We start from the raw sequence: 13,098 nt of genomic DNA, 5'->3' as shown, positions 1-13,098 counted from the left end.
AGCCAGCAGTCCTGGATTGTGAGAGGGATGTCCGACTGCCCGTTTAGGCCCGATCCCACTGGGGATGGCTGCCACAAGATGGCCAACAGGGGAGGGCAGTTGGGAGGGACCAGGCCTGCAAGGGAGGGCAGTTGGGGGTGACTGGGCCTGCAGGGAAGGGCAGTTGGAGGGGACCCAGGCCTGCAGGGGAGGGCCTAAACGGGCAGTTGGACCTCCCTCTGGGGGTCCCAGATTGGAGAGGGTGCAGGCTGGGCTGAGGGACACACACCCCCATGCATGAATTTCATGCACCGGGCCTCTAGTCTATAATAAAATACAAAAAAATAAAAACCAGGGTGGCCCTAGCCGGTTTTCTCAGTGGGTAGAGCACCAGCCCGCGAACTGAAGAGTAATGGGTTCGATTCCAGTCAAGGGCACATACCTTGGTTGCAGGCTCAATCCTGGCATGTGGGAGGCAACGTCTGTCTCTCATATAGATGTTTCTCTCTTTCTCTCCCCCTCCTTTCCACTCGCTCTAAAAATTAATGACAAAATATCCCGGGTGAGGATTAACAACAACAAAAAAGCCAGGGCGGCCCTGGCCAGTGTTGTTCAGTGGATAGAGCACAGGTCTGCGCACCGAAGGATTGTGGGTTCCATTCCAGGTCCAGGGCTTATACCTGGGTTTGATCCCCGACCCCAGTAGCAAACAATCGTTGTGTCTCTCTCACATCAACACATCAATGATTCACTCTCTCTCTCTCTCTCTCTCCTTCCTTCCCTGCTTCCCTTCTATGCTATCAAAAATCAATGGAAAAAATATCGTGTGAGGATTAACAACAACAAAAAAAGCCAGGGCACCTGGGAGGGAGCTGGAAGGGTCTCCTATGTGGCATGTCTGTACTGTTATGATAGGTACACTTGCATGTCATTATATAATACTTCAATTAAAGAGGAAAAAAATGAAAAACTCTGTGAGGACCAAACAAAAAATAAAATAAAATAAGCTGAAAATAAAACCCAACCACTTCCAAGGTTGCTAAGCATGGTGGCTTCCTAAGTAGCAGAGGGAAAACCACAAGCTGTCATTCAGGTCCACATGGGCCATGGGCATCTCTCCTACCCTTCCCTTCTCTCACTGGTCCTCAAATGCATTGGGGCACCAGGAGTGGTTGGGGGAAACAGGAGGTCTGATTAGGGATGCCATAAAGATGAGGTTCTAAGACAGAAGGGAAAAAACCAAGATGGCGGCATAGGTAAGCACCTAAACTGCTGCCCCGCACAACTACAACTAAAAGACAGAATGGACACCATCCGGAACCACAGGAAGGCTGGCTGAGTGGAAATTCTACAACTAGAAGGAAAGAGGAAAGCTCACGGAGAAGGAGCGGCAAAGGGCCGAGGTACAGAGACAGGGGCGCGCAGAGAGGAAGGGCGGCAGAGTGCCTGGCTGGCTTTCTCTGGCGGGAGGGGGAAGGAAGCCCCCGACTGCAATGAAACCCAGTTCCAGGCGAAACCCTGTGGACCCAAGCTCATACAGGGGGAGTTTGGACTGTCAGGTAGAGAGAAAGGCACACGGAGACTCGGAGACTCGGGGGAGCCGCGGCGGCAGGGGTCTGGAGGCGTGAGTGCGCACAAAGACTGACTGCGGAGGTTACCACAAGCTATCCCTAGCGGAAGGGAGTCGGAAGCTCCTGACTGCACTGAACCCCAGTTCCGACTGCACTGAACCACAGTTCCGGGCGAGCCCCTGGGGACCCACACTCTTACAGGGGGAATCTGAACTGTCAGGCGGAAACCCGGGAACCGCGAAAGGCAGAGGTCTGGAGACTCGCGCGCAAGGGCAGGGCTGACAGGAGGCCAAGACTGTCTGCTCTGCCCTGAGACTCTACCCCTTCCAAGCTGAGCACAGAGGCTTTTGCAATCTGGCAAGGCTAATCCTATAAGGCTGTCTCCAGTACCGAAAATCTCCCAGTGTAGACACAGCTGATCCTCACAGCCAATTGGCCTGCAGGTCAATTCCTCCCAGTGATACCAACAACAATCAAGACTTAACTACAACAAGGCTGTACACACAGTCCACAAAGGGGTCCACCAAGAGTGTCCACCTCAGGTTAAATGGGGAGGCTGACCCACTGGGCCATATAGGAAACCTAGCACACAAAGCTACCCTACCAACTCAGGGAAGCAGTGAAAAATGGGGAGACGAAGAAACAGATCACAAACGAAAGAAATGGAGGAAAACAAACGACGATATAGAATTCAAAACCACGGTTATAAGGCTTATCAAGAATATTCTAGAAAAGGCCGATAAATATAACAAGACTCTTGAAGATATGAAAAAGGACCAACTAGAAATTCAACATACACTGACTGAAATAAAAAAATATTATACAGAGACCCAACAGCAGACTAAAGGAATGCAAGAATCAAGTCAAAGATTTGAAATACAAAGAAGCAAAAAACACTCAACGGGAAAAGCAAAAAGAAAAAAGAATCCAAAAAGTTGAAGATAGTGTAAGGAGCCTCTGGGACAACTTCAAGCATACCAACATCAGAATTATGGGGGTGCCAGAGAAGAGAGAGAGCAAGATACTGAAAACCTACTGGAAGAAATAATGACAGAAAACTTCCCCGACCTGGTGAAAGAAATAGACTTACAAGTCCAGGAAGCACACAGAACCCCAAACAAAAGGAATCCAAAGAGGACCACACCAAGACACATCATAATTAAAATGCCAAGAGCAAAAGACAAAGAGAGAATCTTTTTTTTTTTTTTAAATATATTTTATTGATTTTTTACAGAGAGGAAGGGAGAGGGATAGAGAGTTAGAAACATCGATGAGAGAGAAACATCAATCAGCTGCCTCCTGCACACCCCCCACTGGGGACGTGCCTGCAACCAAGGTACATGCCCTCGACCGGAATCGAACCTGGGACCCTTCAGTCCGCAGGCTGACGCTCTATCCACTGAGCCAAACCGGTTTCGGCAACAAAGAGAGAATCTTAAAGCAGCAGGAGAAAAACAGTTAATTACCTATAAGGGAGCACCCATACGATTGTCAGCTGATTTCTCAACAGAAACTATGCAGGCCAGATGGGAGTGGCAAGAAATATTCAAAGTGATGAATAGCAAGAACCTACAACCAAGACTACTCTACCCAGCAAAGCTATTATTCAGAATGGAAGGTCAGATAAAGAGCTTCACAGAGAAGAAAAAGCTAAGGAGTTCATCACCACCAAACCAGTATTATATGAAATGCTGAAAGGTATTCTTTAAGAAGAGGAAAAAGAAAAAAGTAAAGATAAAAATTATGAACAACAAATACATACCTATGAACAAGTGAACCTAAAAATCAAGTGAATTAAAAATCTGAGGAACAGAATAAACTGGTGAATATAATAGAATCAGGGGCATAGAAAGGGAGTGGACTGATAATTCTCAGGAGGAAAGGAGTATGGGGGGTGCAGGAAGAGACTGGACAAAAATCGTACACCTATGGATGAGGACAGTGTGGGGGAGGTAAGGGCAAAGGGTGGGGTGGGAACTGGGTGGAGGGGAGCTATGGGGGGAAAAAGGAGAAACAATTGTAATAATCTGAACAATAAAGATTTATTAAATTTAAAAAAAAAAAAAGATCCTGACAGAAGACATTTGCTGAATGTTGTGTCTTGCCTGGTTTACAAGAATTGTGATGACAAAAATCCAAAAGATCCAAAAGACCAAGTTAATGTTTTCTCCTAGAATTTCTACTTCTGTGGCCAAAGAAGTTGTGCAGCGTTCAAAACCACTATAATCTGCTGTCAGCAGGAGGGGCATCTCCTGACAGGGAAGTCAGCTGTAACCAGGAGATGGCTCAGGGCCGTTCTGCAGGGTCCACATTCTCTCCCACATCCTGTGATGATTCTAAACCACTCTTACTTAAACCCCTACATGAACCGAATCTGCCCATCAGACACTTCTTATGCACAATATCCAGACGGTGCTGGGGTGGATTACAGACCTGCCTGGGAGCAGCAGCAGAGCACCATGGCCAGGCTCCTCCATGGCATCCAGGCACTCAGAGGGCATGGCTGAGCTGCCCGCACTATCCATGTCCCCTTCAGGCTGTAGCTCAGGATGCACCAGGTTGCTTGTGTCCTCATCGGTGAAGGTCTCGCACTCGCTGTAGGTGCTCTCGGAGCCCATGTATGCGCTGTCTGTTACCTCATTGGCCTAAAAGAGAGTGCCAAGAGTCAGTCCTGGCACCCTGGAAATAACAATGTCCATGTGTGGCATTTGGTGCAAAAAACTCCAATACCGCCCTAACTGGTATGGCTCAGTGGATAGAATATCGGCCTGCGGACTCAAGGGTCCTGGGTTCGATTTCGGTCAAGGGCATACACCTTGGTTGCGGGCAAATGCCCAGTAGGGGGCGTGCAGGAGGCAGCTGATTGATGTTTCTCTCTCATCGATGTTTCTAACTCTCCCTCTCCCTTCCTCTATGTAAAAAATCAATGAAATATATTAAAAACAAAACAAAACCCCAACACCAAACATAACACACTGCTGCTGCGGAAGTCAAAATGACCACTTGGAGGGGGGAGCTCTCACACATGAATAAAGTCCCTACTATATTTCTAAGCAGAAACATTAGCTTACAAAACAATTTAATATTGTTTTAAAATGAAACATAGGCAGTATGTCCAAGTACAGAAACTACTGAAGTAATTTTTAAATATATATATATATATATATATATATATATATATATATATATATATATTTATTTAGAGAGAGAGGAAGGGTAAGGGAGAGAAACATCGATGTGAGAAACTTGGATTGCCTCCTACATGCCCCCATACTGGGGATCAAGCCTGAAACCCAGGCATGTGTCCTTACCAGAATTGAACTGGCAGCCTTTTGGTGTATGGGATGGTGCTCAAGCAACTGAGCATACGCATACTGGCCAAGGCTTGAGTAATTTTTAAAGTTAGTTAATAATTATACTTAAAAAAAATATAAAGCATCTCAACACATGGTATATTCCAGAACAATCACCCATTTTGTGGCTTCCAGCATTAGAATTATTTATATCTAAGAATTAGCATTCATAGTGTAAGAATATGCTAAACTTTTAATTTAAAAAGTCACCATGAAGCCCAGGCTCATGTGGCTAAGTTGGCTGGGCATTGTCCTATGCAACAGAAGGTCGCTGGTTCGATTCCAGGTTGGGGCCATACTCTCACATCGATGTTTCTCTCTCTCTAACAATCAAGAAACTATTCTTAAAAAAAAAATACGTGTGTGTGTGTGTGTATCTTTTTTTTATTGATTTCAGAGAGGAATGGAGAGAGAGAGAGATTGAAATATCAATGATAAGAAAAAATCACCAATTAGTTGCCTCCCACATGCTCCACTCTGGGGACAGAGCCCACAACCTGGGCATGTGCCCTGACCTGGAATTGAACCATGACCTCCTAGTTCATAGGTCGACGCTCAACCACTAAGTCACACCAGCCAGGCAATAAACTATTCTTCAAAAAAAATTTTTTTAAAAAGAAAAGTCACCATGAAGCCATGGCCAGGGTGGCTCAGTTGGTTGGGCATCATTTGGTGCACCAAAGGGTTGCTGGTTCAATTCCTGGTCACATCCAGGTTGCAGGTTCAATCCCTGATCAGGATGGGTATGAGAGGCCACCAACAGATGTTTTCTCTCTCCTCCTCCCTAAAAAAATGAATAAAAACATATCCTCCAATGAGGATTTAAAAAAAAGAAAAAATTCAAAAAGGTGTCATGAATACCTATTATGTATGCTCCAGGCTATGGCAATGAAATTCAATTACATGCTCTAACTTCAAAATACTGCCCTAGCCTGTTTGGCTCAGTGGATAGAACGTCCATCTGTGGGCTGAAAGGTCCCAGATTCAATTTTGGTCAAAGGCACATGCCCAGGTTGCGGGCTCGATCCCCAGTAGGGGGCATGCAGGAGGCAGCTGATCGATGATTCTCTCTCATCACTGATGTTTCTATCTCTCTCTCCCCCTTCCTCTCTGAAATCAATAAAAATACTTTAAAAAAAAAATACTAATTAGCCCTAATCGGTTTGGCTCAGTGGATAGAGCGTCAGCCTACGGACTGAAAGGTCCCAGGTTCGATTCCAGTCAAGGGCATGTACCTTGGTTGTGGGCACATCCCCAGTGGGGAGTGTGCAGGAGGCAGCTGATTGATGTTTCTAACTCTCTATCCCTCTCCCTTCCTCTCTGTAAAAAAATCAATAAAATATATTTAAAAAAATACTAATTAATCAAATTTTTAACCAATTAATTATGTTCACTGGTTAAATGTCTACTTTCCCACTAAACGTATCTTTACTTTTACCGATGTTGACTCAGCACCTAGCACAGGTCCCGCACACAGCAGGCAGGAAGTATTTGTGGACTGCACAAATTAACTTAAAACTAAAGAACTGTGAAACAGGCCATTTTCAGTTTGTAATCTCAGCTCTAATTAAAACACAATCGCACTGGCTAAGAAATGTAGCCGACATGTCATGCTTAAAAGATCCCAAGTTTAACAATTTACGAACTGGTAAGATTTCAGAAAGTAGCTGGGGAGAAGTGCACTTTGTACTCAGGTTCAGGTATCACGGTTGGTGGACAGTCTGCTCAGATGTGCTAGGGTAACAAAAAGTCACAGTCCTTGGCTACATTTGGGGGCAACTAGAAAGCCTCACAAAGCTGCACCCCCGAGGCTCCTTGCCCCATGCAAGAGGGGCAAAGGACGTTGGCCGAGCCAGTAGGAGCCTGGTGTGGCTCATGAGAGGCCCAGCTCCATCCTCGATCTGCTATCTACCAGCCATTTAGCACGGAATGAGGGCTCAACCACTCTGAGCCCTGTGGTCTCATTTGTAAAAGGGGGGTTGTATGCCCTGACTGGTTTGGCTCAGTGGATAGAGCATCAGCCTGTGGACTGAAGGGTCCCAGGTTCGATTCCAGTCAGGGGCATGTGCCTTGGTTGCGGGCACATCCCCAGTGGGCAGTATGCAGGAGGCAGCTCATCAATGTTTCTCTCTCATCAATGTTTCTAACTCTCTATCTCTCTTCCTTCCTCTCTAAAAAATCAATAAAATATATTTTAAAAAAAGGGGGGGGGGTTGTAAATGATGATCTCAACAGGTTGTAACCATATGGGATCAAGAGAGACCACAAAGGCAGGTTCCAAAACAGAAAATGAAAAACTGGAGTTCATGTGTTACTGGTGGGTGGAATCCCTGCCAGCTGCTTATAAGGCCAGAATAAAATAGGGAATGGATGTTACTTATGTTTTAACAGAAAACCCAATCTTCCTTGGAATCTATGGCAACTAAGTTCACTTCAAAATCTGAAACCAGGAAATCACTTCAAGAGGCTCTAGTTCTACTCGTCATCCCTGAGCAGGCTGGCTCTGTGCTTGTTCTGCAGGTAGCATAGGCAGAGATGAGTTACCTGAGCTGGGAAGGAAATGCCACTATGTCACAGGGTAGCTAGAAGGGGGAACACAACCAAGAAGGCACAAAATCCAGTCAATTCCTGATGTCCTCTGAAGTATGGCTGCTAATCGGCTACCCAGATGGCACTGCTCACTTGCATGGGATACTACCCAAGAACCATCCAAGGGCACTAGGAAGACCCCCACATCACATTTCTAATGATGATGGCAAAGACCAGTCAGCTATTCAGCATTCAGCTGAAAACTCCTACAAGAGCACTGCTCCTTACCTGCAGGATGATCCCATGGACCTCCCCCACCTCAACCTCAGTCCTCAGACTGAGGAAGCAGGCAGGGCCCACACGCCCTAATCCTCACTATACAGGGCTATCGAGGGCCCCCCAGATACCCTCTGTAATAGTTTTCTGTGGAAAACAGAATTCGGCTGTTAAATTTTTTTTTTATTGATTGATTGATTTTAGAGAAAGGAAGAGGGAGAGAAAAACATCAATTTTTTGTTCCACTGATGAATTTGGGGGAGGGAGGGAGAGAGGGAGAGAGAGAGAGAGAGAGAGAGAGAGAGAGAGAGAGAGAGAGAGAGAGAGAGAGAGAGGAGAGAGAGAAACATTAATTTGTTGTTTCACTTATTTATGCATTCATTGGTTGATTCTTGTATGTGCCCTGACTAGGGATTGAGCCCACTACTTTGGTGCATCAGGATGATGCTCTAACCAACAACTGAGCTACCCAGTCAGGGCCAGAACTTGACTGTTAAGGTCAGCTTTTAAAAAGCTAACCATGCCCTGGCTGGTGTACTCAGTGGTTAGAGCATCAGCCTGCGCACTGAAGGGCCATGGGTTCAATTCCAGGTCATGGGCATGTAACTGGGTTGCAGGTTCAATCCCCAGCCCTGGTTGGGGAGCATATGGGAGGCAACCAATCTATCTCTCTCTCCCTCCCCCACCCCTCCTTCTCACCCTCCCTTCCACTCTTTCTAAAAATCAATAGAAAACATATCCTCAGGTAAGGACTAAAAAAAAAAAAGCCAACCAACCAGCGCTTCTAACAGATGCATGATGCTCTTTTCTGGGCTGCATGGACCCTCAATGGCAGCTCAGCATCTATAAGAGCAAATCAACTCAGCACCCAGCATTTCTCTCCAGGAAAGAAGGTCCAGGCACTTGGGCCTGTTTATTTCACCTGAAAGGAACTGCCATCACTCATGCAGTTGAGACTGGGGCTGCAGCCGAAACCCCCTTGGAGCTTGGCCAGAATGGAAATAGTTCTCCACTGACACAGAAACAATGAGGCAAAAGCTATAAAACTCAACTGTTTCAAGCCAGGCACTTTATACACTCCATTCTGGGCATCTCCCCACCTTTTAAACAGATAGAGGAGGGCAAACACTCTCCCACCTTCACCCTCCTTTCTAAAGCAAACCTGTTTCCCTGCACCAAATGAGTCGTACACTGATGAATACTATTCACCACTTCACAAAAGGGTTTGTGTTTGCACTTACATCTTAATTTGCCCAAAATTATAAACAAATAGGATGGTGAAGGTCCATCCCCACAGCACAGCTATAAACATGCAGATATCCTGGTGAGGGTGTTGGTAAACAGCCTCTTATCTGGAGCTCCCTACACAGACCGAGGGCACGACAGCAGCCCAAAGGGGACAAGAGACTGGTCGGCTCCATGAGCACCCAGGGAGGGTCAAGCAGCCAGGAGAGGGACAGCTGATTTCCCAGGTGCTGCCCCACCTGTGCAGCCCCTGAGGGTCAGTTTCTATTGGTCAAAGCTGTCCCGAACAAATATCAGCCAGCAGGTAGTTCTCCAGGGCAGCTGGGTGAACACCTACTTTTCAAGAGAGGCAGAAAGCCATCTTAGATCATGGTGCATGCTCACCCACAGTCTACTAGACAAAACATAAGAGCAGCTCACAGACATGCCCCACCCATTCATATTTGCCACTAGACAGGACCTAGCTTTGCCCAGAAGCCCACAAGTCTATGCCACCAACTATAAAAATGTTTACAAATTACACATGTTAAGATGAACTCTTGTGCATCATAGAAAACTTTACATGTTAATGGCACCTTCACCAGTTAACAAACAATCTGCCAACAGACAGATAAGGAAGGCTGCATACAGAGCCACCAATAAGGAATTCATGTGTGGCCAACCCTGCCTGGGGTCCCCACTCTCCAGGTTGTGGTCCCTCAAAGGGAAACTAACTGCTGGGCATGGTGTGAGCCTTGTCCCACCACAACACAGCCTCCTCTTACCCTCAGATGTGAGCCCGCACCAGCTCCAGCCAGGGCACACTCTTGGAGACAGCTTCCCCATCATATCAGAAGTGCGAGGGCCTTCCGTCCAGACTCTCAACAGACAAGTTGTGCTGGGGTTTCTGCCAAACCTGTGTGTTCACCTGAAGGTACATCACTACCAGGGAAAAAGTTTAACCTGCTCCCAGACATGCTCTGTTAAACCTGCTGTGGCGGTGGTGGGTGTGGGGGGTGTGGAGGTAGGAGCAAAGTTCAGGAAGTGCCCTTGCTATGTTCTTAACGAACAGTCACATCTCAAAACAGAATGGCTTTTGTTTTTGACTCTCTAACCTTTCAGATAACAGTTTGTACAAAAGACACATTTCCCTGTTATAGTTTATTAAGGCAGCTCTTTTCTCTAGCTGCTGATAGTGGGAGAAGGAGGGAGGAACAGAGAAGGTACAGCAGGGACAATTCTTATCAGTTCTGTTTGTGCCCGTTCCATGACTTTCCCATCCCCTTCCAGAAATCCTGGTACACGAGATCACTCCCTGTAGGCCTCCAGCACTCCATCCTCTACCTCACTCAGATTCTCAGACGAGCAGCTTTCCTCTCATTCCCTGAACATCAGTGATAAGCCTAAGTCACTTCCTCACTTCTTCCCTTCTCAGACATGCCACATCAGTGACTTTCTTCTAGGAATTCTGTTACAAGCAACAAGCCAAAGGGATGCTCAGGGAAATGCTGGGAGCTACGGAACCCACTGAATAGCCCTGGCAGGAAAAGGATCAAAAGCAGCAGCCCATCAATAGTTCCCTGCTACAGGGTCCCCTGACCAACACTGTTGTGGGCCCAGCCAGAAAAATCAATAAAAGGCCTATCTCTGAAGATCTCCAGCAGAGTATCTCCAAATGTGGTATTTGGATGTAATGCACATAGTCACCACTCATATTTTTATTGGACTTTTAAAGACTATATAATGTACTGGCATTTTTTTTAAAAAAAGAGCAATCTTTCTATAAGTTTCACAATACCTAGTTTCACTCCCCTAAAAATGACATTTAAAAACCTTAAAAAGCATAAAAAGACTTGGAGGAATCTTAAATGCATATTATTAAGCAAAAGAAACCAGCCAGTAAAGGCCATATACTGTAGGATTCCAACTATGTGATTATGTGACATCCTGGAAAGGCGAAACCATGGGGACAAATAAAAGATCAGTGGTGCTGGGTGCTAGTGGGTGGGTGGGGGGAGTGACGCATGGGATCACAGAGAATTGTTAGGGCAGTGACACTACTTTGTATGATACTATAACGGTGGATACATGACATTGAACATTTGTCAAAAATCACAGACTGTGCACCACAAGAGTGAACCCGCATGTAAACTATGAACTTTAGTTAATAAAAATGCATCAATATTGGTTCATCAGTTTTAACAAATGTACCCCACTAAGGCAAATGTTCATGAGGGAGAAAACTGTGTTGGTGTGTGTATGTGTGTTGGGGGGGGGCGGTGATAGGAACTCTTTGCCTATCAGCTCGATTTTCTGTAAACTTAAAACTGCTAAAATATAAAGTGTATTAATTTTAAGTAACAAAAAGAAAAACTTTAAAAAATTTCCTCCATTCTAAAAAAATTAGGATTTAAAAACCTGAGAAGCATTCCTTTGGCATACTCTTTGAAATGTCAGGTTCCCACCATGCCATCCAAATGCAAGAGGTGGGAGCTGGCACACCCCAGGACGGGCCAACTACAGAGACGGGAGGGCCACTCAGAGGACAAAATGGGGTCATGGTCAAACAGCACCCCTACCTGCTCTACCCAGGTTTCAGGGGAGGCAGCCCACAGCTGTGGCTCAGTCTTTTGGACCAAACGAGAACTTTAAGTACAAATGTGTTGATGCCTTTTACTATCCTGAGTAATCACTGTATTAGTTTCTTAGGGCTGCTATCTCAAATTACCATAGACTGGGTGGCTTAAAACAATAGGAGTGTATTCTCTGACAGTTCTGGAGACCAGAAGTCTGAAATCAAAGTGTCAGAAGGTTGAATTCTCCCTTCCTGTCCCTTCCAGCCTCTGTAGGCTCCTGGTGGTCCTTAGGCCTGTGGCTGCATCCCTCCAGCCTCTGCCTCCACCTTCATATTGCCTTCTCCCCACTGTGTCATCTCCCTTTCTCTTCTAAGGACACTCTACTCAGCATGATCTATCTGATCTTGAGGTCCTTAACTCAATTACATCTGAAAAGACCCTTCCCTTTCTCCAAATAGTCACATTCACAGGTTCTGGGTGGAAAAATGGCAGCAGAGTAAGTGCATGCTGCAAAGACATGCTCCCAGGAACAAACTGGTATTACTACTAAAATACAGAAAAACTTCCTGATTAATCAACGAAAAACTTGCAGGAGAGAACCCTGATACCTGAGGACCGAAAGTGGAGACTGCATAGAGACTGGTAGGAGGGGTGGAGGCACAGGTTCTGGGTGGATGTACCTTTGAGGGACCATCATTCAATCCACTACACATAAAATATTTTTTAAAAATGATGTAATGTCCTAGCAGAAATATGAGAGAGGAATAAAACAAAAACACTGATGACAAAGCGTATGCTCTTGAGACACGATAAGGATTCAGTGCTGACGACATAAGTAACAGGATCCTGCCCTACTGCTGGGAAGGCAATTCTCCAGATGCTCCAAACAAAAAAGGAAGGCTCTCCCCCTGGTCTAGCTGCATTCCTGGAAAATTCAAGATGTGTCAAACCTCACAGAACCTTCCTACTCAGGCCTTATAAGCAGCCGCTTCAGTCACAGGGGCTGGCAGTTCATCTGAAAGCTGACACATCAGAGTCATGCACACCCAGGGTCCCCCACCTGGCCACACTGTGCCTTGCAGTCAGTACAAGTCCCATCTGGGTACTGGCCTCCACATGTCAGGACTGGGCCTGGCACTGCCCAGTCACACCCAGAATACACACAGGGAACAAAAAGCGGTGCTCCTGCCTTTGGGGGAGCTCAGGCTCAGCTGGTACTCTAGGACAAAGCTGTGAAGGATGAACATGCCCAGGTGGCCTGGCGGGGAGCGGGTGTCTGTGCTGGCAGAAATGATAATCAGGAAGTGAGCCTACATTTATCTGAGGGGTCACCAATACCTGGGGCAGCTCCTCACAGGAGGGACACTAGACAGAGAAGGAAAGCAATTCTGAGGTGAGTTAATATTCAGAGGGAATTTTCAGAAACTATTCTGTGCTACCCCCTCATTTCACAAAGGAGCCGAGGCTCAGAGGACTCATGTGCAGGGCTTCAAACCTCGTGGGTCACAGCCTAACCCTGCTCCCCTCACTGGGCAACAGAGGCTGAGGGGCTGGCAGTAGCCACCACGGACTTCAAGGACTCAGGAGTTT

General features: G+C 46.3%; 1 protein-coding gene across 5 annotated transcripts in view; it reads right to left on the bottom strand.

The window, feature by feature from the left end:
* RAB11FIP3 (RAB11 family interacting protein 3) overlaps window positions 1-13,098 on the bottom strand; it is a 106,413-nt gene that overhangs the window by 25,252 nt on the left and 68,063 nt on the right. For all 5 annotated transcript variants that reach the window (XM_080677710.1, XM_080677711.1, XM_080677712.1 and 2 more), the window contains exon 4: window positions 3,984-4,195. In XM_080677710.1, the coding sequence (XP_080533836.1) occupies window positions 3,984-4,195 (212 nt within the window). The remainder of the gene's footprint in view (window positions 1-3,983; window positions 4,196-13,098) is intronic.

This window comes from Plecotus auritus (genome assembly GCF_963455305.1).
Source record: "Plecotus auritus genome assembly, chromosome: 7".
Lineage (NCBI taxonomy): Eukaryota > Metazoa > Chordata > Mammalia > Chiroptera > Vespertilionidae > Plecotus > Plecotus auritus.
Note: the sequence above shows the minus strand (reverse complement) of the source record. Positions and strands in the feature narration are given on the sequence as shown.